This window comes from Haliaeetus albicilla, chromosome 11 (assembly GCF_947461875.1).
Source record: "Haliaeetus albicilla chromosome 11, bHalAlb1.1, whole genome shotgun sequence".
Classification (NCBI taxonomy): Eukaryota; Metazoa; Chordata; class Aves; order Accipitriformes; family Accipitridae; genus Haliaeetus; species Haliaeetus albicilla.
Window position 1 is genome coordinate 5800179 of NC_091493.1, and position 25786 is coordinate 5825964.

At 40.3% G+C, this 25786-nt stretch overlaps 1 protein-coding gene across 2 annotated transcripts in view; it reads right to left on the bottom strand.

The window, feature by feature from the left end:
- PRKG1 (protein kinase cGMP-dependent 1) overlaps window positions 1-25786 on the bottom strand; it is a 521708-nt gene that overhangs the window by 441106 nt on the left and 54816 nt on the right. For both annotated transcript variants that reach the window (XM_069795904.1, XM_069795903.1), the window contains exon 2: window positions 13685-13851. In XM_069795904.1, the coding sequence (XP_069652005.1) occupies window positions 13685-13851 (167 nt within the window). The remainder of the gene's footprint in view (window positions 1-13684; window positions 13852-25786) is intronic.

Genomic DNA, 25786 nt, shown 5'->3' on the forward strand with positions numbered 1-25786 from the left:
AACTTAAATTCCTACATATTCAGATTACATTTAATTATCATCTGTGCCTAGATGTGCTAGGAATAGCAGCTGCTGGGATATGCTGTCATTTCCATTATTTTAGAATAATACAGTGCAAACGTTGATCTGACATTTGATATCTTAAAGATTTGTTTCCTAAGAGCAAAATCCTCATTTTTTCCTCAAAACTCATCTGTGAGGGCTACACAGAAGCTTGAAATCAGCACCAGCATATTAAACCAAAAGAAAAATAAGAAAACTTTGCTGAAGAATGCAATCAAAAAATCTCCCCACCTCCCTAGCTTTAATCCCTTTTTTTTTTTACTTATTCTCAGATTTCTCCCTGTCAAACTTCTGGTCTGCAGAGAGCCTTGGTCATACAAATCCATGCGATTTTCGCCACTGATAAGAGGAGAGAGATGAAATCTCACCCGAATTTCCCTTGGGACAAAGAGATGTTCAGCCAAGGTGAAGTGTTTAAGGAACATGGATATATACAGAAATTTTGCCTGTGTGTCTTACCAAGAGGAATTGCTATGGGATTTCCCCGTGTCACCCACTGCTGCATGAAATAGCGATGACTAAGTCACCGCTCAGATCAAACCCAGAACAACTGGCATCACTGGAGAGCTAAAAGCGGTGGTGTTTGCAATGCTTTACCCTTCTGAAAAGTGGTCTTGAGCACTCAGTGATCATACTGCACATGCTGAATATAAACCGGAGATTGGGTTCAAGAAGCTGAGTTGGCACCCCATCAAGCAGGGGGTCACCAAGATGGCTTAAAACAACTTCTTCGTCTCCATTTCAACTGATTTGTATGGTGCACTTTCCAATTAGAGCACTAAAGACCTTGGATGTCTATGGACTGGAAGTCCCTTTCTTTCTCAGTTTCCCTGTTTTCACCCTCTCATTTTCCACTACAGATTGAAAAAAAGTAAAATCTTACAAGGTAGAAGTGACCTAACTTTCCGGTTTAAACAAGAAGCAGGAAGACTTTCCCTCCTTCCCCTTCCTCAAACTGTTTATTTTGAGCTCTCTTTGTAGAACCTAGAGCAGTAAGAAAGGGTACAGGCTCGCATGGTTCGATTATTTTTTTGTAGATCAGCTTTCAAAGTAAACAAGCAATCCAGAGCGAATCAAGCCTAACAAAAGGAAACACTTTGCCTCTACTGTTACTTTTATAAGAGTTTGGATTGCTAACACTGTCTTTCTATCTGCATACACAGACTAAGTTATATAACCATGTATTTTAATGGGCAGAAACAAAGGTCAAAATCCAGGCGCCTTCATGTATACTAAATGATGAAAAGTCCTTTTATTTTACATTTCAGTTGTGGGAGTTTCAATAAAAGGGAGTCATGGAATGGTGGGGGAGACAAGAAAGACATTTGTGCCTCCCTTTTCAGCTGCTATTAATAAAATGAATGAGGCTTTCCCTCACCCATTTATTTTGTAAATAAAACCCCCTTAACAACAAAGCAGTCTTTGCATAACAGCTGAGAAATACAATAATAAACAGCACATCAACTATGAGCTTATGTGAGGAAAAAATATACATTCATTATGTTTCCTATACAGCGCAAATCTTTTTAAAGAGGTTACACCTCTGCATTTTCTTCCCTGAAGAGGGGAATATGAATATTTGGCTGCCTGCATATGAACGAGGTTGTACAAATGCATTTACAGAACCATGTATCTATTTGATAAACTCTGAATACCCCTCCCTAGCAATGAAGACTAGAGCTTTTGCTAAATCTGCTGCAGCCTTGTTCAATACTACACTGCAAAGAGACCAGGAACTTTAGATTCAGAGAAGCCAAGATAACAATGAACGAAATGGCAAGAGTAGTAAATCCCTGTGAATATGAGCAGATCCCAAAGAAAGCTGGGCATTCATTTTGAAAATGAAAATATTTTCAGGTCATCTTGACACTAAAACTTTTACAGCATTGCTTAAGAACCTGCCAGCAGTCCTCTCTCATCTAGATCTGAAGGGGAAGCTTGTGCTGACAGCAGGACTTGAATGAGGACAGGGATATGAGACTCAGCTATTCAGGTGCTTGGCAGCATTCGTATCGAGGCATTACGTACTGTACAGTCCCTCTTCTCCACTGATCAGAGTACGGCGATACCTTGAGAAACTTCAGTTGGTTGGTGATGATGATGATGATTATTCTTTAGATAGCTACAAGAAATTATATTTGATAGGTCTGAAGTCATTAGCTCCCAGCTTTGATTGCATTTTCTCCTCGCCCCCTACCAAATATTGGCTTAGACTAACCAGAGGTTAGGTTTTCATTACTGAAAAGGAATTATTTAATCAAATAATATCCTTAGACTATACATACACCCTCTTGTCATTCCTAACATAAATTATATAGGGTTTGGGGCTTTGTTTGTTCTTTAAAAGGAGGTCAGTATGTAAGATCAGCACAGGAGGGCTACAGGTTATTTACTCAGCCCGCAGGGCATCTCAGCCAGAGGGGCAGGTGCCAGCGGTTACAGACAGCGTCGCATTACTCCCCTCTGAAAACGCTCAACTGCATTCTGCTTTGCAAGCTCATATTCTAACACCTGTGAGATTTATACAGGCTTTCTTTCCCAAGTCCCGGCTCAGGTAACAATGAATGTTCCCACTGCCCATATAAAACTCTATCATCTTTCCTTCTGTAAAGTCTGTTTTGCTTTGATTCAGCAATCTTGCTAGTAAAGCCTATTAAGTTCATATGAGTTATTACAAAATACACATACCAATTTGCAGTTTGGTTGGAGCTATTTTTAGGAGAAAGGGCAAGTAAGAATATCTCCCATAACATGTTGCACCAGTATTACTGTACTATGTTTACATACCTCTAGTGTTCTTATTGCATTTAAAGTGCTAAGATTTAGTTCTGCAGCTTTAAAAAGAATTACTTTATACAGAACAAATACCAAATTCTCTCTCATGAGCACAATCACTGCTACTGTGATCATCATAATTTCATATCCTATTTCATCTCATGAACATTTTATGAAATAAGCACAATAAATATTTACTTCTCCATCACTAGTATGAGTAAATAACTACTCTTAGAAGAGTTAATTATTAAGACACTGTAAAATTAAAATAACTAGATGGTAGCAGTGGAAGATTTGCATGACAACAACATTGTGCAACTCAATTTCTCTAAGAGACAGGCCATACACAAGGCACTCTAACACTGACACAACAAACCAACACAGCACCTGAACATTCAGTTCATCATATCCTGGAAGACTACTATAAACAGGTTTTAAGTTGATAAAAATTTGGAAAAATACAGAAACAAACACTTGTAACAGTGCTCACACAGGCTGGGCCTCAGTATCGCAAACCCAAGCCTTCTCAATACTGCAGCCACACAGATAAGTCCACACTTTACCTATTTATGTAAAAATACTTAGTGAGAAATAGTTATGGATTTTTATAACCAATAATAACCACAGTTTTGACTTCCAGAAGAAAAAAAAAAAGCAGGGAGAAAAATCAAATTTTAGTATGAATCATAGTAACTCCAAAAGGAAGCAGCTGGAATAATGCCCAATTTCTGTAAGCAATAGTTAAAAAAATCCCCAAAGATTAACAAACGAGTTTCTACTCCAACTTTATACTGACAGATTTTGTAACTTTTACAGTTCACAAAAACCTATGAAGATGCATGAAGGCCTGGGTTAAATGCTGAAGTAGATTTAGATGGAGACCCAGGCTGCTGCAGCCAAAGTACAGTTGCTTCTTTAATCCAGTGCATAAGTTCCGGTGATTTTTCGAGCACATCAAGTTTTCACGCTGTATCCATAAAAAGCATGTGACTTCCAAATCATGGAAGTCTTTTTATTGTTCTTATGCTGCCGATTCCTAGGTACACTCTCAGGGCATTAATACCACTTAAGAAACTACAGTGAGATGCTCTGAGTATTTCCAAGTAGATCAAGACACAGTGGATATAAACATATGTATTAAGTTGTCTTTTTTCATCTCATGCCTAGTCAGGGGCATGACTGGAATTATAGCAAGTGATATAAAAGTACAATTACTAAACAATGCCAAAAATAATAAAATTGTTACCTTAAAGGTAAGCAGGTCTCAAAGTAATATCACCAAGTTCCTTGCAAATATTCAGGCTAGACATAAAACAGTCTCAGAGCAACAACTAAGGGTTAGAAACAAACCTGATCTTCTCCAAAGGAGGTGGGCTAAACTCCAGAGAAATCCTCAAGTGATATACCAACCCAAAGGTGAATGTGTAATGAAAAAGAAGCAATCAGAAATGTTTTGAGATCTCAACCCTTCACTCCTCTGTCCTACAAACTCTTCCCCAGGACTTGTGAGATGGAGGGGATGCAGTGCCAGATGTGAAAACACATACTGACAGCACATTTTAAGGAACCTGGTTGGTAACCTCCCTTGCTCTTTTGGCCCTTATGCACATTTGTAGGATAAGGAGCTCCAGGAATACTCTTTTAATGCCACTGCATCGCCCAAGGGACAGTCTTCAAGCCCTACAAAAACAGTGTCTCTATGAGAGGCCAGTTCCCAACAAGCAGCTACTAAGATTTCTTGCACACCTGGAATGACACCCGATATTTCTGCCCTTGCCTTCTCCAGCACATCCTCTTAAACTCTGATCTGCAGCGTGGTAATCTTTGGAATGAAAACATCAATCCTTGAGAATCTCTTAAGCCCAGAGAGCCTTAGAAAATGGTCTTGCCCTTATATGTAATGGTCTCAGTGCTGGACATGGAGGGAGGGATTATTGATGAGTGACTGAAAATTTCCCAGAGGAGCAACAACCACTAAACTACTTATCTCCATGGGAAAACAAGACTCAGATGGGAAACCCATGAAGGCTGCAGGATTCCAGCGAGGAACAGTATCTCTGACCACAGGAATAATCCTGATCTGACTCCTGCCCAACTCTGCAATAGCAGGATAAAGAGAAAAAAAAAAGGGCAAAAAACAGCTGAAAACATTAAACAGAGGACTGCAAAGAAGAAACTCCTGCCACAGTACATTTTCACAAAGGCAGGTTCTTCAGAGGCTAGTGATTTGTTGTCATGCTGTGCAGAAAATCCCACTTTGCCATAAATGTCTAATTGATTCCTTCCTACACAGTGCTCCTTATGGACACTGAGTAAATGCTCTCCAATCTCAAGAGCCATTTAACACCTGTGCAATGAGACGCTATTTTCTGACATTTGCTTGGGAAGGCAGATCCAAACCCCTCAAGAAGAGGTTTGGAAACTCGGGTAGGGCCCAAAACACTCGTACTGAAAGGTAGAATAAGTCTTTGAAGCAGAATTGCCCCAATTGTGTTAGAAAAGCCCTGATTGCAATGGATGCAGCTATTATTACCTTCCCGAGCGTCCTTGGGAGATTCAGAAAGGTGGGAACATACATCAGAGGACCTAGCTACAATATCAGAAATATACTGGGGAAGAGCACTCAAAACTGTCTGGTCCTCCACCAAAAAGGCAGGAACCACCAATCTAGAGGAAGTCTAGCAAGGATAGTATTGGGCCATACGTGACAAAAGGCACTATGCAGCCAGGCAAATCCCTACCTCCGCAGACTCAACTCAGTCTCTCCGGGTACAATCTCAGAGCATGAGACTCACCCGAAGCGCCCCGGCAGATGCAGAGTTCAGCCAACATCTCTGGATTTAATTGACTGAACCAGAAACTGCATATTCACTCTTAGCCCCAGAGACTAAACAGATTAAAAACAGACTAAAGAGTTTATAAAGTTTCTTCCAGCCAGCATCTTTTCACCAAAGCTGGGGGAAAAAAAACACCAACAAACCCCTCAGTATGGTCTTCTTTGAGATGAATGATGATCACCATCGGTGTTGGTGAATATCAACACGGAGAAGCTTGTGCATTTGGACTTTGCAATGACAATAGTAGTAGGCTGTAATAAATTAAGAGACCTCTTGCAAGTGCAGTGTACAGCAATATAAAAATAAATGTGGTGCAGGTCAAGAGACATGATGCACTCTCTCTACTGAGGTGGCACTAATACTGCCCCCATTTTGCTATTCTGGACTTGTACTTGGGAACAAAGTTATTTAGCCTACTTAAATCCAAAATGGGTCTCTGTTCTCTGTTTCTCCTTCATTTACAAGAATCAGTCCTACCAAATCCTTTCTCTAAGAAGGAACCGACTCAGAAGACCCTAGGGCTAGAAGAGCAATTACATCCTATTAAATCAGATCTTTATGAGCGTAGTCCATAAAGAGACAAAAGATGGGTCAGAGGGAGAGTGACACAAAGGCAGATTGAATGCAGCATATATGGGTGACCGCACATAGCATTCAACAGTCTGCAGTGATCATTGTCCAGTTAGGGGAAAAAAAGCCCACATAACTGCACAGTTAGGAAAAAAGCAAACAGGAGAGAAAAGGGTGATGCACTCCAGCACACCTTCAGAAGTGAGAACAAGTGTAAGTGCATTGGCCAACATATTGATGAAAAATTTTAGAGTGTCAAGGGCAAAGGCTGTGATAACCCGCAGGAGGCAGCAAGCTGATGTCTTGAGGAACAGAGATAGTATCTATTATGCCTGCTTTGGTTTTGATGCAACAGCAAAAAATCCCCAGAGACTGAGGAGTTACTTTGAGGATTTTACCCATCTGAGACCAGGCAACTCTGCTGCCTCTGATGGGAGGTCTTCTATGGCTTCTTGCATTTCTTTCTCTCTGTAGTTCAAATGGCTACAGAGACTTTGTCCTCCCTTCTCAACACCAAGCTTGATGTTCTGGCAAATTCTGCAGTTTCTAAGAATACATTCCTTCCTGAGACATCTCTGACTCCCAAAAAGCCACATTCCCATGGGAAGTCATAATTAGACACTTCATTGCTTTGGAGAAGCTACCAAGAATGAAGCAAGAAACAAAGTCTCCCTTAAAAATAAAAGGCGAATCTCCATGATTGAAGACAAAATAAAATGACATTTAAGAAGAGAGGGAAACTACTAAAACAAGGGCTGGGGGAAGTGTAGGCTGTTTCTCAACATGGGTTCTTAAAAAGCTTCTTCTTCCCTTTTTGTGCCTATAGAAGTAGGAGTCCATAGGGTCTGCCCATGGGCAGAGCTATTTTTTTCACTCAGGTTCTCAAGATGTGGTGCAGAGGTGCAACCTCAATATTTATTTGCAGAAGGACAAACAGTCAGGGAGGATGTTACAGCACCTACTGCCAATACAAAATCATGAGTGACAGAATAGTTAATCCAAATATTTTAACCTTCCTTTTCCCCCCCGGCTCACTGTATTATTTCTTCCATACTTTATAGGAATAGCAACAAACATGAAAGGAGGACTCCTTACACCTATTAATATAGTTTCTAAAAAAAATTAGAACATCTGTTTATAACAGCATGACTGTTATTCACATGAGATGCTAAAACTTGAACTTTGTCACCTGATTTATCTACAGCTCTGCTGATATATTTTCCTTTCATAATGCAACCATCAAATTTGACATACTGCAGTTGACAGGTTCAGACAGAGAGGGAGCACAAGAGGAAACATTTGGTTTCAGATGTGGGATATCACATTTATCCTCATTAGTGTGAGGTAACACCCACACATAACTCAAACCTGTCGACACAGTACAGATCTAGATGTATCTCTCTGAAAGAGATCTTTTCAGTTTTTCACATTTTTAAGTGGTTTCAGAAAATTTTAGAAATGTTATGCCCAAAGAAGGCATAATGACAAAGAGGTCAACAAATGCAAACCTGCAAAACTAGAACTTGGAAAATGTTTGGGGTTTTTCCTTAAAAAAAATCTGGAGGTGGTGGACTAATTTTAGAGGCAGAATATGATTAACCAGCAAGAACCTTTTTTGGCTCTAAAAGTAACTTCAATTTTAAGACAAACTATCTGCTGAACCGCTCTTAGAGCAACATCCTTTCTCATAAGAAAGGTAGTATTTCTGATAAGTTTATTTTATTCTCAAAATTGTTTTATTTGCAGAGTCAAGAGTGCCAGTATAGACTAGTTCAGATGTATAAGTACAGCATCACTCATCCCCCTTTTCACTACCAGTCTCATCAGCCTGGAGGAATACTGTTGCTGTAGGTGGTCAGAGCATGTATGTTTAATGCTTCCAGTTATTTCAGCCCCTAATGAATACTTGCTTATATCACAAATAAGTTAATTTCCACCTTCAAAGCACAGCTATAAGGGAATTTTTTTGGTGTTGATAGAGATTAAGGGCATCTTCTTAGCCAATTCAGTTAATATGCAAAAGTTGTGAGGCCTTCTTGCTACTTAATGAACACAGGGTAATTAAGGGGTGTTCCCTGCCCCAAACCATTTCAGAATCTGATGAAATACCAGTTAGCACCTTGCTACTTCATGTACATCCTTCTTCTGTAGTTCATGAGCCACCAAAGACAAATGGACATGTGCCATTTGCCTCAAGAGTCCATAAGAACCAGCTTCCTTCCCATAGGGCTTAACTGAAAACTTTGGAGGGGAAGAGAAATGCTTAACTTGTACAAAATGCTCCTCAGGAAACACAGGTTGCTGGTACCACTCAAATCCAATGGCTCTCCACACCCTAACTGAGGTCTCTGCCCTGAGAAGTCTTTCACAGGCATAGGACCTAGTTTGTGTTACTATTTAATGATCACAAAGATACCTGATGACAGCACCACTACTGAGGAACAGACAAACATTTAAAATGCAAAGAATAGTCTGTAAAGAGCAAAAACCCTGCCTGAGGTCAGGTAAGGTGTAAAGCCATAAAGAGATCTCTTTTCATTGGGCTCCGATTGCGATGCTACTTTCTCTCCCACCCTGGCACCTATCTAATAGTGCCTTTTCTGGAGCCCTTCAGGGTGTTGTGCCTCACTGGCGGTGCCTCCTATTAGGGTTTCCCTCCTCTCTGGAAGAAATACATTGGCATCAACCTAATGAATTTTATTATCTGAACAAATGTATCCTTGACTATCCGCATTTAACACATAAGGCATTTCAAAGGTGGTCTGTGCCACAAATCCATCAGACCCAGTTACCCCAGAGGACTAAACTAAGTAACGGTACAGCCAGGATGAAGCTAGACAAATAAAGTGTTTTAAAGACTTGGATATGGTGGGGCCAGCAGTAGTCCTAGAAGTCTGAAGCAGGTGAACTGGGGGCCCTTATTTTCCTGGAGGTAGAAATCTGGCCAGCAAGACACAGACTATGGCTAGAGTCAGCCCAGAACAAAAAAAAGCTTATTAAACTTATTAAAAGCAAAGCAGCCCTAAATTGGGATTCTGCTTGCTGAGAAATTTCCGTTTCAGCTCCTGGCTTATAGCTGTTTTCTCACTACTGGCTCAAAGAGGAACAAGAGCCCAAGTTCACCCCAAACCAATATTTCCAAGGCTTCAGACCTGGTAGAAACAGCAGTCCTTGGGTGTTCATGCCTAGGACCCTGCCTGCCTCAGTGCAGCAAGGCTGTCCTGGAGATAGGGACCCAGAAGGGATCTCCAACAAGCACAACTCTCATTCTGTAGCTCCTCAGGACTGTATCTTATGAAAGACCAGGCAGAAGCCCACCAGAAAACCAGGTAAGTTTCCAGTTAAATCCTACCTAAAGAAAAAAGAAAAAAACAGAAAAAAAATAAAGCTTAAAAAAAAACCCAAAAACCAAAACCACAAACCACACAAAAAAAAAAAACAAAACAAAACAAAACAAAAACACAACAACCCAAACTCTTTGCATAAAACTTTTTGGATTCAAGAAATGCAGCACCAGTTCAAAAAGTCCAGATGCACACCCAGGAGAGGGAAGTCTACCAGGACTGGGGCAGCCTCCTCTTTTAAAGGTTATTGAGCATATTAGCAATTCTGGGTTTAAAGGGTGAGACTAACCACACATCTCCCTTAGCCTTGCACAATTTAAGAGCTATCCTATGCAAACACCCTTAAAAGTGAGGTTCCAGATCAGTGCATGTTCAGGCCAGAGGGTGTTTATATTGAGAGCTCCTCAATCTGACAGGTATCTCTCTCCTCTTGGGACTGACGAACAAACCCAATCCAGCTAAACCACGACACATGCCAGAGGCACACTCCTACCTTTCAAACTCAACATTTGCCTCTACCCAGCATGCTGCAGATAGAGAAAACATCTTCCTTTTGAACTCAGCAACTCATTTTGATTTCCCTGATAGTACCTCACCATTTCTACTCCAAGACCTTTCCCCTCAGCTTCCTCCTCTCCCCATCCAAATCACAATTTACAGTATCCTCCTATTTTTCTGTACTGTGTTTCACTTCTCCCTGCCCAGGTTTGAAGTTTGACACATAATGGGTTGAATAATAGAATGTATGAAAGATTTTCTTCTCGTGTTTTCAATAACCTCAGTCTTTTCTCAAGCTTCACTGTATTAACCAACTTTTCATCTCTAGAGTCCAACCTGTTTATACCATTGCTGCTCTCACTCCTGATAACAAAAAAAAATACAGGGCAGGAAATCTGATGTAAAACATGGAATAATAGGACAAAGAGTACAAAGGTTTTACTCAGTCATCGCATGCATGGTAGCACGTGACTGGAGAGGAAAGAGTCAAGCCTATTAGTGTGGGTAGGGTTGAGCAAATGCAGGAATAAAGATGACTGCACATGTAAACACAATATTGGACAGCATGAAATTACCTTTCTGCTAGAACCAAAGAGAACATGGAAAAGTGGAGTCAAGCCTTTTCCTAACTCTTTGCTGAGGTACAATGCTACAGCCACTCCCACCCAAGGAACATAGCAAACCTGGAATTACCTTCAGAAAGCATCATCAAGCCATAGTGAAAAAGAAAGAGTTTGGAGGTCACCACCCATCATTATCCAGCCTTTTAAGATTCATTGAGCTCAGCAAGCATCACATACCTACAAATTTTAACATTCATGGTAAAGAACCAAAATACTCAATGATCATAATTATAAAGGTCTCACCAGGACTAGTAGAGTCCTTGTGTCTAGAGGGGAAAATTAAAACAGACACTAACTACTGCTTCACCCTGATAAACGAGAACACAGAAAGTAACAGTGAAAATGATGGATGTTTTCAAATCCATCTTACTTAAATTATTATTTAAAATTAGTCTAAGGAAACATCACCAGTATATAACTCAGACTTCTGGTAGGAGGCTCTATCTAAATGCTGAATCATAAATTATAAACAAGCATAAGAGTATTGGTTATCAAATGCTCTACATGAGTAATTTTTATTCATCTTAATCACAGCTAGAAGTCCAAGTAAGGAAAGAAAGAGGAATTAATGGAAGAAGCACTTGCAGCGTTTATTTGATTTTTGAGAAAAGAAACTACCTCTCAGTAATACTCACAAAGACGGGTTTCTCCAGTAGAGTTTTGTAAACAATATAGTTAGAGGGCATTGGGGGGGGGGGTGGGGGTGAATAATGGAGAGGACACAGAATGATAAGCCAAAATAAGCTAGCAAGCCTGTTCTCATAACTATAATCCAACCCATTTGATAATGTCTTCTTCCATTTCCATTACTTTACCATCACTCATTGCATTATGTCTAAACACAGAGTATAAACTCTTCATAATTTTGTTTGTAAAGCATTATGCATATTTACAGAGCTATCTAAATAATCTTAAATTAAGTTACAAGACAAACCAAAGACTGGGGGAGAGCCAAGTCATGCCCTCATACATAGAGGGCTGCCAGAAGAGCAAGGATAAGCTAAACTGCCCAAAAGACACAAAAGTTGTCTTTGACACACATTTGTTTTAGAAGACAAGAATCAAGAATTCAGGGATAGAGTTTGGATCAAGAATTAGAAACATCTGGTAAATTCAAGGAAGGGACAGTAATAGCACATCATCACTAGATGTATCAAATAAAGGGTCATCTGAGTACCAAGCCATGTTCAATACTCCAAACCGTGGTGGAAACAGTTCTACCCATAAATCCCCCCAAAATCCTCTCCAAAGAATGTGGAGAGGCTGGGCAGGAGATAAGTATATGCTGATTTTGATGGTGTCTTGTTGTTATGGGGTTTTTCAAGGGACAATATTGAACACAACTCCAAAACCAGCCACGCAGCAAAAATACTGTGAGCATGCCTCTGATGTGGTGGTGTTTCAGGAAGCAAGCACAGAGCTGTGCTGTAAAAAATCTCCACGTTTTTACTATGAAAAAAATTACCATTCAAATATTATTTTAAAGCAGTTTTTTATTATTGATAGAACAGATCCTGTACCTCATCAAAGTAGTCTCTGTGTGCAAGTGGAGGATTGAAAGACCTTTCCAGCTGGGGCTGGAAACACGTAATTTGCTTTGGCATCCCCCACTAACCACTTCATAATGCAAAATACCATTCGAATGTGCAAAATTTAAAAATAATAAAAGCTGAAGGAATTAAACCTGTGCCTCGGGAAAGGACTTAACCTTAAAAGGACAGAACATTAAGGCTGTTTTGGGAAACTAGTGAAGAGCATTTGCAACTATACAGCATTAAGAGTTTGGGAGGAAACAATGTTTAAAGGATGGCTTACTGCCTTGAAAATATTTTTGTTTAAAAGAACAATATAAGAAATGAATTTGTGCATGTGCACGTACATATAAACACACAACTTACACATAACTTGTAGTTTTCCCATATTTGCTCAAAAGACATGGGCAAGCAAGAAACCTCCATTCCCCTTAGGTGTTATCTGGCCAAAATGCTTGCAAGTCTACCAGATGGCTCTGGTAAGGAGCAAGAAGAATTTAATAAGCATCTATCCATTTGCATTGTACCAAATCAAACTGAGAATTTGCTTGTTGCGTTAGCTGAATAAAACAGTGACATTTGTCTCAAAACTCATTATCAGTCACTCTCAGAAGAGGGACGCTGTAGTAGATGGACACGAGATTTGATCAAGCTTAGGAACTCCTACAGATGAACATACACTTCCTTTAAAAAGAAAACATATATATAAAATATGCCCAATTTGACATGTGAAGAGTTAGAGAACTTGGAAAGAGTAAGATACAAAATGCAAATAGCTGACATTTTGGAGAAACACAGCACTGGCAACACTGATCCCATTCAAAGATTTTCAGAAACCTGACAGCTCCCAAGAACAGCAGAATATCCACTGCTCTTGTGTTCCACCAAGAAAACAAAACCCTGCCACAACACATCCTGTGACAAATCAGATGTGGTAAACTGCAGATGCTACACTTATTTTGTGTACAGGACAGAAAAATACCATTTTCTATTACACAACGCATTGCTTCTGCGGAGATCCCCATGTGCTTTATCAACATTTATAAGCTTGTCCCCACAATGCCCTATAAGGTAGCAAGCTATGACCATATTCTCCTTGCTTTACAGTCATGTCCCATTTCCATAACACCATTCTTTCTGTTAAGTTCCTAATTTAAATAGCAAACCATTGATATTGCCTCAAAGCCAAAGAACTATATTTAGTGGAGGTTTATTCCAACGGATCTCAGTGCAAGGTTAACAGCTTTCACCCTCTTTCTTTATATAGGGAGGCACACTAGTCAGAAATTTTCCTGGCAAAAGTAGTCCACACAATTTTTCAACAACCATATTTAGACAACATCTTTAGCCTCTTTCTTTGAAATGATTTTTCCCATGAAATAAAGTTTTTGTCTCTGTATGTGTTGAAAAAAGGAAATAAATACTAGCTTTTTAAACTGTACCTTCCATGACATACACCAGGGAACCCACATCTCCTTCCTTGATGATGCAGCTGTCTTTGCCATATTCCACGGGATACATACAATCCACAATCTCCTGGATCTGAGACAGTTCCAGATTCTTCATGAAGTCATTGTCAAGGATCGCTTCCTTTATTAGCTCCTTGGACCTGTGGCAAAAAAATACAAGATTTATACAAGTGTCCATCAGCTGAGCTCGTTAATAGCACGTGAACTTTAGCACAACCGCACAGTGCCCCAATGAGTATTTCCTTGGCAAAAAGTTTCAATATTTTCCCTAAAAATCTGATAAAGTCCATCTGCAGAGAAGTAAAAAAAATTACAGAAATGTTAACTTGTAATTATTTTTTGTAAGTAAGTTTTAGATACATCAAGTATTGAAATATAAATAGATTTCATGTGATTGCAAGATCCTCTTTCAGCTACAAGTTTCATAGCTATAATAATACAAAAGAGTAACATAGCTACTTGAAATATCTTCCATATACAAAACTGAAAGGAAATACAAACATGAAGTTAAAGGATTTTTAACTTAGTTTATTATATTTTCTATTGATTTATACAAACTAGAGCACACAAAAGCACAATACTGCACTGATTCTTTGAGTATTAATCAAATACCAAGGGCCGTCACATGCACGAGGGGGGTCACCACTGTTACAGGAATACCACCACCATTAATTCATTTCTTTGATGACTCAGTGGAAAATTCTGAAGTTATATTAGCATGCATAGCATTATACGTGCAGTTTTGGTTTGGCACGCCATCAGTTTGGAAGTCTGGAGTTCCTAGTAGCCAGTTTGCAAAGTCGAGTAAGGAAGGAGCTGTTTCTGAAGATACAGATTTCAGAACTCAAAGTTCACGCATTCTCTGTGAGACTACCCAAATGGGTATGTAATACAACCCGCTATCTCTACAAGTGCCTCTGCCACTGTCATGTTATGACAGAAAATGTGCAACAAAACCACTGATGTGTTTTTCCTGATTTTCCTGAGATTCTTTCAGTTTCCACAACTAAAGTGCCCACTACACAGTGAGTCACACTCAGGTAAACCCTCCCATCTTCCCTTCAGACTGTCAAGTTCAACTTCATCCATCTGCTACTGCAGCGTAACCCCCATATTACGACATTTCGCAAAAAACTCATAAACCAACTTGTGCAAATGAACAACTGAGAATGCTAAATCTAGACGTAGACCAAAACTAAAGCCCCTAAAACACCTACAGGCTGGACACCAGGTCCTCGGCCCTTTATTTTTCACTCTGCAGCTTCGCTTCTGTGGGCTGAACTATTTGCTAATGTGAACATAGCCCAGGCACATGACAGCTACCTGCAGAGCTTATGCATTCAAAAGAGTTTTACCTTTTTGAAATACGAATATGAAACGTTTTCAAAGAAAGATATATTAATGGATCATGTCTTCTTGAAAAGGAGTCAAACTGGGACTTCAGAAGTCCAAAACCAGCCAGACAGCCTTGGAGATATTATGACTGTGCTATAGTCCTTTTAAAGTATAACCCAAGGTTATATGCAGCACAGATTCAATTCGTTAACATTTAAGATGCTTTTTATGCTTTTGGTAGTTATGAGGTTATTTCAACAAAACATGCTGCTTTACATCAGAGTCCATCAGTATTGACCCAGCTGAAGCGCAGGATGGGAAGCAGACCAGACTTTGCAAGTACCGTCTGCAAGACGACACGGACTCAGACCGCTACAAAACCCGTTTGCTCTTCAGAAATTTCATTTGACTTCATATACTGTCACTCCAATTCCTTGTGCATGCAAGTAAAAACCACCAGAAAAACCTACATCTGTTTTACTTCTTACTTTCAGAAATGCAAGAAGCTGGCAATTTGTAGCGTTGACCAGATGACAGATAACACTATTTCCTTATTCCCTCCTCCTGTGCTACAGCGAGACTACGCTTTCTATGCTATGCCTTGACTCAACACTGCTCTTTTGGTCTTAGCCACCCCCACAAGTCCCCCAAATCCTCCTAACAAAGGCACTAATTATTAGCATTACTCAAACGGCCTGTCAAAGAAGAAAGCACAATAAAAGCTTTCGCATTAGTCATATCAACTAGCATTACAATTTCAGCCATTTATTTCATTCCAATGCTCAAAATGAGGCTTTCGCCTTGATAAAATAAAATCAGCCTTTCAAGTGGAGTGTTTGTAAGAATACCTGCAAGAGACCGGAGGGAATTCAGATGTGGTTCAAATCAGACCTCCCCCGTTAATTTAGAGGCCCTCAGCAAAAAACAATGCTTTTCTCGTCAGAATCGAGCACGGGGAAAGATTTGAAAAGGAACCAGGAAACTTGGTCTAAACAACAGCAAAGGAGCAGCACAGGGGCTAGGAAAATCCACTAGAAGTCTGTTTTGGGGAGAAGCAGCAAAACATACACAACATGAACGAACTTAGGAGAGCAGCCCGGCAGAGAAGGACTCGGGGGTGTTGGTTGACGAAAAGCTCAACATGACCCGGCAACGTGTGTTTGCAGTCCAGAAAGCCAACTGTACCCTGGGCTGCATCAAAAGAAGTGTGGCCAGCAGGTTGAGGGAGGTGATTCCCCCCCATCCTACTCCGCTCTCATGAGACCCCACCTGCAGTACTGCGTCCAGCTCTGGGGTCCCCAACGTTAAGAAGGACATGGACCTGTTGGAGCAAGTCCAGGGGAGGGCCACAAAGATGGTCAGAGGACTGACGAACCTCTCCTATGAAGACAGGCTGAGAGAGTTGGGGTCGTTCAGCCTGGAGAAGAGAAGGCTCCAGGGAGACCTTATAGCAGCCTCCCAGTACCTAAAGGGGGTCTACGGCAAAGATGAGGAGGGACTCTTTAACAGGGAGTGTAGTGATAGGACAAGGGGTAATGGTTTTAAACTGAAAGAGGGTAGATTTAGGTTAGATGTAAGGCAGAAGTTCTTCACTGTGAGGGTGGTGAGGCACTGGAACAGGTTGCCCAGAGAAACTGTGGCTGTCCCATCCCTGGAAGTGTTCGAGGCCAGGCTGGATGGGGCTTGGAGCAACCTGGTCTAGTGGAAGGTGTCCCTGCCCATGGTGGGGGGGGTTGGAAATAGATGGTCTTTAAGGTCCCTTCCAACCCAAACCATTCTGTGACTCTACAATTCTATGAAACTTAGGGAATTCATGAGCTTAATAGTATCATTACAGTCTAAGAGTACATCTGAACCACCTGATTCACAGCCTCTGCCCTTCGACATAGAAATATCAGAGAAATTAAAGCTCCGATGCCCACCAAGTAATTCAAACCCTTTGAATGACAATATGAAATACATCCATTAAGAGGAAAAACACGCCGGCCGGGACATCAATGTGGCAGTTTCATCTCTACCACATCTAAGCATCTTAAAATTAGATATCTCCATAGAATGGTCTGGATAATAACTCAGTCACTCTTGAATGTAACCAAAATAGATATTATTATTTAAGGATGATTAGTTAAAATAAGACTTCAAATACAAAGAGCATAGCATGAGAGAAAAGCACCTCCAGCTGCCCATAAACAGTGCTGGCTGTAGGAACAAGCATCTTGCGACCCAACTGTGTATTTATGAGTGTATTCGCATCAGACTAAACCATGCTACAAACCTTTTCATCAGGAAGTATTCCAACCACCTTTAAAAAATGTAAATGAAAAGCTTAGTTTGATATATTTGAAAAATAGTTGATACTAAAAATACATTGTCATAGCTACAATAAGAGTAACTCTAATAAGAGAATATTTGTCACTCTAATAATTCAAAAAAATTATTCATGCAATGTAGATTACCATTCCCACATACTTGCACAGGCCAGGCCTTCAAGAGCTTCTACATTATTTTATTACACAGTTTTCTTTCAATATAATTCACAGATGCAACTTCAGGTAAATAGGTTGGGTTTTTTCTTTTATATTTATTTTTATGTGAAATGAAACTCAAAGCATATAAATTCATAGTTCACAATTATGTCATTACAAACGCTTTTCTAAATCACGCCATTCTTTAATCGTCATCATTAGTGTTTTAAAACAGCATCTATCCCAGACATGTGAATACAATCTACCTCATAATACAAAAAATGTATTTAAAATGGTCAAAAACTCACTCCTGCTATTCCAAGTGGTTTAAACAACATACTGCTGTTTCATTACCTCTTATTTTCAAATAGTATTTATTCTGTATTTTCTAACTGAAGTTTATAATAGAAAACAATCTGCAAACAAAATAAACTACAGTATTTGTAGGGGAACTATTTCCAAATGACGCTGTTTTAAGAAGGGGGCATTTTCATGAATATTTACTTAGCACTGAAGTGAATGGCTCCTAATGCAGACCGTCATTCAGAGTAGAAAGTAGTTATTGTCATCTTTACTCTCCAGAGGTAGGAACCTGGCACTAAGCCATCACTATTTTCCTGAAACATTAACGATCAAATGTGATGGAGACTTGATGAACAGTTTAAAACAGGGGGGAAAAAAAAAAAAAAAAAAAGGGCACAATGGGACAATCCTCTGCAATACATCCTTCCCCAATCAGTTTAAGTCCACCAAGGTAATTAATAAGGCAACAGTAGGAACAAGCTAATTGCACTCTAATTTGCAGAAGTCATGCAAAAAACACCTTAAGAAGTTTGCTAAAAATACATTTAACATGTAAAAACCTCTATGCCTGGTTGCAAATGCCTCTCAGAACAGAGGATATAAATGTGTCAATTCACACACTTCCTAATCCTATACTGGGGGTTGCTCCGGTCCTCCAGCCAGATCAGAGCCAGCCACCAACCCCCCCAACAAGCCAGCTTGGGATCAGCAAAATGCATGGAAAAAAATTCAGCCACTTTTTCTGTCTCAGCAGACAGGGGCTCTGCACAGAAGCCGTATTTCAGCTGTACTGGAAAAGGCTTGTATTAAAGGTTTGCCTTGTTGCAGTGGCCATAAAATGCAGAATTTGGCTGAGCATTTTGCTCAAAACCCTGCTGCTAACATCCGCTGGCTACTCAAACAAGCATGAAGGCAGAAGATAAAAATTTTGGTTTGTAGCAGATGTGAAAAGACAAAGTGAGATGTTATGCAGCCCTAGATAAGAAGCAAAGTGAATGCTACAGTAGTTTGCAACATACACAGTAAAATACCAAACCCTGTATTACAGCCTGTTGTTATCCTGACAGTAATTAACATTTTACAAAGAGCAACGAATAGTCATCTCAGGCTCTTCACCCACAGCAAAAAAAACACATTATCTATGCTAGATTTGTACCTTCGGGCACGTACGATAAATATTAGAACAAAAAGTTAATCTTCGTCCCCAAAGGTCTTATTTCAACATCGGAAAAGCCCCTTGCTGAGTTTAAGGAAGGGAAGAATTTAACTGCAGGTGGAAACACTACTGCCATATACATCGAGGGACGCTTACAGAAATGCAAAGACCTCCTTGACACTACTGTGCTGGTATAGCATCAGTTTGCAAAGGAGTTTGCAGGAACCTGAGGTTCAAAGGGAGCAGCAGTAGCTACACAGGTATCATTCTCCAGGTAATCTACTGCTGGCAAGAGTTGATTAAACAGAGGTGGATCAAGAAGAATAAAAGAAATTAAGAGTTCAATTTAGACAACACTGACACAGAGCAGCTGGAAGCAGATCTGAATTTTATGGTGTTCACAAGTATACCACCACAGCTATGTACCGAAACCATTTTAAACTACCAGAAAGAAAAATGAAAAGCAATGTGCTAGGCAGACAGGGTGGAAGATGTCTCAAAGAAGGGAAAGAAAAAGTACATTTTGTATTAATAGTCAAGAAGAATTAAAAAAATACACAAGACCTTTTCTTTAGCTGTTCCTCTCTCCAAACTTTTATTTAAAGCTTTCAATATGAAATTTTATGCCAATCCTAAGGGGGGGGGGGAAGGACTACTTTTACTAGAGCCTCCCCCATCAGGAGTCTGCCAACTACTACTAATGACCTAAAGCCCCATATTTAGGAGGGAAACATCTGCAGGAATTTGACCAAGCAGAGAGACAGAGCTCACTTCCAGGGCTGAAGCTTAAAGCAGTAAACTGCAGCTCCCTGGGAGATGAGAAGTCCTTATTTACTCATATGATAAACCTTGCTCAAAGCTACTACAACCAGTGGCATCTTTTTTGTGCTGTTTCATCATTGGTGTAAAAAACCAAATTAAATACACGTTAAATTAAATCCTTTACATCTATCCACCAACTAAACCTATCAAGCGTATTTATAGAAACTCATGCCCAAGCACTACTTTTTGAGGGGAGTTTCCATATCCATATCCCTCCACAAGGAATTAAGCTGATTTCAGTAGATAAGAAACATAGAAAAAAATCTGCGGCCCCTGACCCAGAATATAACAAGCTATACAAGAGTCCAGACAATCCCTACAACAACCATCTGTTTCAAATCCACACCGTGAAATGTTTAAAAGTGTTTACTTCTATAAAATGTGGCCATGGAAAAAAAAATACTTCTTTAAAAAGAGAAAACATGGCCAAGTATTACGCCTGCTCCAGATTTCCAGAAATGATTCAGCAGGATACAAATACACTGGAAAAAGTGTTAAACAGATTTTTTTTTTTAAGTTGTACTTAGACATACCTCCATGTCATAAGGCAGCATCCATTCCAAGTAACACAAAAAGCAAAGGCAGCAAGTTTCTAGCAGGTCTGGGGAAGGTCTTTGCTCAAACCCCACATTCACGGTGCTTTTAACTATGTTTTTAGCCCTTGTGTACATAAAAGAGTACATAACACTAGAACATAAACTCACACGCTGCTCTGGAATAGGATCTCAGCATTTCAGCTCCCAGTCTAGTTAACACCAAAACACTGGAGTTACCAATTATGAACCTTTCTATCTCTTTAACCAACAAAACTAAAGAAAATCCCTGATGGAAGGATGTATGTTTAATCACTGAGGACAGGCACATCACGAAAGGACAAGTTAAATAATTTGAGTAAGGTGTGTTAAAAGTTCTCTATAGAGATGCTCCCTTCCACATGGAAAAGCCCCCACCTTCTAAAAAGCAGTAAATATATAGATACAGAAGCCTTACTAAAAAAATTGCTATTGCTTACTATAAAATTATTCAATCCACCAAGTGGCCCATAGATCCTACATGTATTTATCTGCATACTTTTATCTTCTTGGCTCTATTTATGAATACTGTGGCCTGGCCAAACATACAGAGGTTCAAAAATAACAGCCAAAAATCATAAAGCCTGTAGTGCTATCAAAATGACTGTCAACAAGAGACAGCAGTCAAAATCTCTTCCTTGCACTCATCCTTTCTCAACAGGTTGTGTTACATATTGATCTCTTAGGTTCCTACGTAAGAAATAGAGGCAGAAAGTAGAACTTTCCGAGATCATTATTCGATCCATCTACTACCAACTTGAAGTCCATAGCCCTCAGGAAAGCTGTTTTTGCAACAAAAATGTTTATGTTGTTAGAAAAATTATTTGTGCCAAGTCAATCACAGAAAGGTGGAGGGTCCTCCCCGACTGCTCCAGGAGGTTTTTCATTAAAGGCACTAACAAACATCTGCAGCATAGGGCAGTATATACTTTTTGCACGACAGCAATGCAATAGGACCTGTCGCTTTCTGGAGTGCATAATACTGGATAATGTCTTTAAATACTGAAGCCTGAAAGCAAACAAATAGATCTTCTTTTACAACTTACTGCTAGGAGCAGCACAGTACAGAAAAGCCCAGACCTTTTGGTAAAATCTGGGTTTTGTTTGGACTGTAGTGCCATTAATAGTTGATAACTCTACATTAGCTGTTTGTTTTGGCTATGGATAAAGACCACTTTGAATGTTTCTTAAATGGAATTCTAAATATAACTCCAGAGAGCTATTCTTGCCTCATTAACTGGGACTAAGAGTAGGATTCAAGTCCGGGACTGAATAACATGAAGGCCCTTAAATATACTTGTGGATTTTCTTTACAGTGCTTGCCTTTCCCACAATGTACAACCCACAACGTATCTTCAAGTTGCAAGAGGAAATTTCTGAGTAGGATCTTAAGCATCTTCAGCCAAGACTGTTACTGCATAGTTGGAAAGAAGAATATGTTCCTCAGAAGAGTACACTAAATTTTTTTAAACTGACATTTTGATTAAAGAGACAAGCAACAGGGAAAAGTAACTGTGCCCTGATCTAAACCTGTACAAAAAGAAAATAACCCCCCATTGTAATTTTTCTTGTACTTAAATACAACTTACAGTTGCAGAATCAAGTTGCTCTGTAGAGAACACATCGATCAGATAGCTCCACTTAGGATTTCTAAATATATCAGTAAAACATGCAGTTCATTTACACTGCTGTTCATTATATCATATTTTGGCATTCGACATTTAAAAAGCAAAATAATTTAAGAAAAAAAATTTTAAATCTCCTTTCACCTACGCTGAAAACTGTTGTTAGTATAAAAATACTGTAGGCAAGAGTTGGTTAACTCTTGCATTTTAATGCGTCTCACCCCACAGATCTTAATTTACCACCCTTTTCTAGGCTAGTATTTTGCATCCTACAAAAATCCAGGTTTAGATACTGGAAACATTGGCAGGCTCCATAAAAAAAAAGTCAGCTCTTGCCAACACAATTTGCCTACTTCTGAAATATCTGATACCTCCGAGGAACTCCCACTTGAGCTTCATTTTGAGAAACCCCTACCAATACCTCCAAACAGGATCAAGCCTCTACTTGATTACCTGAAGGAAATAGTAGAAGCTTTGGACAGCTAATTGTAGCTGTGAAAACACACAGCAAGATCATGGTGAAGGAGGAATGGCGTGTCTCTCAGAGATCCTTGCCCAAAAAAAGTGGTCTTTTGAGGGGTGTTATCCCAGTGCATCTAGCCGTTTTGGCGCTCACATCCAGCATGACTGAGCTGGAGACTTTTTGCACCAACAAAAATAGCAGCGAAAACATATGTACCCATATGTCGCAACTCCAAGTGATCCAAAAACAATCCAAACTCCTCCAGGAGGAGTTCAGTTAGCAAGACTGAGTTGCAGAGATCCAGACAACACGTCTTGAAGGTCACAACGATGCATCTTGTAAAGAACCACCTACTTTAAAGGCAAGAGCTTCTCCATCAATCAAACAATTATCCACGTATGCTTCCACTCTTGGCAGCTTCACACAGTGAACTCTGACTGGAGGCAGGTATGAGGAGTCTAGCTAAATGGCAACTAAAACAGTTCCCTCAAGTTTATTAGCATATTTTGAGGTCTGCGTGGCTTCATAGTGATAAATGAACATGTGGACAGAGAATTGCATTCAGATGCCCTGGAGAAGAAAGTTACTGATAGCCGCTACGGAGATGGCCTTCGCCCTGGTGGAATAAGCAGGAAATCTGCCAAGTGGATGATAACCTAATTTAAATAGATGCAGAAATCCAATTAGAGATCCTCTGAGCAGAGACAGCTCATTCTCAACTCTTGGATTAGAGGCTCTTAACACGTCGCAAGCTTTTCTAAATGCACTGTTGTCCAGGCGAAATGAATGTGCTCTGCAAAAGCACTTTGCTCCTCCCTGGCATAAGAAAATCAAAAGTGAATGCGGTCACGACAGCGTAAATATATAACTGCTTCCAGTGGAAGTTTAGGATGGGGTTTCACAGAAAATGTGATGTATGGGGAGGGGGGGAAGTGACAGAGATTTAACATCACTTACTCTGATTCACCTAACACTTCTGATGGATGTTACTGTCAGTAAGAAAGTTGCTTCAGCTCTTTTGCTTTTCAGCTGTCTGGAGAAGTCCCCAGCTTAAATGCCATAGGAGTACAGAATGCAGACAAGCGCTTGGAGCCTTTAGTCTTTTCAATAAATACTCTTAGGTATTTTAGGGAGAAATATTTCTTCCTGCTTTACAAGTCAGTAAAAGGACTGAGGTTAGCAGCCATGCTTTGAGACATAAATATTTGAAAGATATAGGGGATTATTTAAATAACATACCCCCTCCCCCACCAAGAGCCAAGGAGCAGCCCGTGGGGATTTAAAGGTGTCATGGTTTAACCCCAGCCAGCAACTAAGCACCACGCAGCCGCTCACTCACTCCCCCCCCATCCAGTGGGATGGGGGAGAAAATCAGAAAAAGAAGTAAAACTCCTGGGTTGAGATAAGAACGATTTAATAGAACAGAAAAGAAGAAACTAATAATGATAATGATGACACTAATAAAATGACAACAGTAGTAATAAAAGGATTGAAATGTACAAATGATGCGCAGGGCAATTGCTCACCACCCGCCGACCGACACCCAGCCAGTCCCCGAGCGGCGAATCCCTGCCCCCCCCTTCCCAGTTCCTAAACTAGATGGGACGTCCCATGGTATGGAATACGCTGTTGGCCAGTTTGGGTCAGGTGCCCTGGCTGGGCATGAGAAGCTGAAAAATCCTTGACTCTAGTCTAAACACTACTGAGCAACAACTGAAAACATCAGTGTTATCAACATTCTTCACCTACTGAACTCAAAACATAGCACTGTACCAGCTACTGGGAAGACAGTTAACTACATCCCAGCTGAAACCAGGACAAAAGGCAAGCACTGCTGATGTACCTACTTACAGAAGGGTCACTCTAGGATACAGCAAGCCTGAGCGGAGTTGTGGGGGCACCATCATGCAGGCTCTGTCTAGTCTGCTAATAAACCAGATCACAGCAGGGCAAGCACCTTTTGGCAGACAATATGAACTCTAAACAACCATACAGCTTGATAATGTTTAAATGGAGAAAGAACAGCAGCAGGAAGCTCATAAGGTGTCTGTGGAAAAGCAGGGAGGCTTGGACTTGTAGCAGGGCAATACCACTGACAGTTTCGTTCCCTTCAAAGCCAAATCAGGGAGAGAGTGCCACATTCAAAACATTATCTTCTAATTCACATTTCTGCTGCATGGGCATTGACTGTCACTATCCTGCTGAGCTTTGAAGAATATCCCGACAGCAACTGCCTCATGTAAAATGCTTTTTCGTTCAGAAACGCTCTTTCTAATCTTGTTTTAGGAAGGCTACTAAGAATCCCAGGCTTGCGATGCTGCCTTTGGCTGTAACCAAAAAAAGGTACAGTAATTCTGAAGCAGAAAGGACACAGGCTTTGGCATTGTCCTCACAGAGGGGCACTGGGAGTAGGACTGTGGTCCCACGGCCACAGCAAGGATGCCCAGCTACAAAGCAGGCATCAGAGCAGCACAAGGCGACCACCTCCAGAGAAGCAGTCTTCTCACAACATGACCCCAAGCTCGGAAAGTTGCAGCCTCAGGGCAAAGTGTTCACAAAGTCTCAGACTACCTAGTAAAGAACAATCTACAGGAGGCAAGAGGAGATGTGCTGAAGATTCTGAGAAATTTCCCTAATTCCCATGAACTATACAAGAAAAACTCTAGGGATACCTGCAACCTATTCCACCCCATCCAGCCACAAATAAACACAAGTCAGAAAGAACTTAAAAGAATTGTTTTGAAGATTAATAGTGACAATGATGACATCAGAAGAAGGGCACCAAATTGAGATGGAAGGCAAGGAAAAGATGAAAAGCTTTTAAGGACTTTAGGAAACAGCCCTTTTTTGATCAAAGTAACTGTCCTCCAGAGGAGCTGAACGCTTTCAGGAATTTCAGCCCCAAAGGATACTGAAAGGGAAATGTCATATTTCTTGCAAATGGGAGGGTATTTTTCGACAAGCAGCATACTAGTAACCTCACATTTCACAGCATCACTTGTCTTCAGAGAACGTTAACGGGAATGGACAAAATACGAAAGTAAAAGAAGGATGCAGCAACACAAACGCATACTGTCCAGGTAAAGCTGAGGAATGGCATGCTCACCAGGGAAATAATCCTGCTGAGCAAGTTTTGGAGATCATTCAGGAAGGCAACCTGCCCCTATGAGCAGTTGTGACCTACCAGTGTTACAGCCTAGTAAGCCATAATTCCAGCATGGAAGATGTCAAGGTTTTCCCAAGGGAGTGCTCTCCTCTTTACAAACGGGACCATTTCAACGAGAAACAAGAGCACTGCTTGTTTCTTGAGGACAGACAGCAACGTGCATTAAGC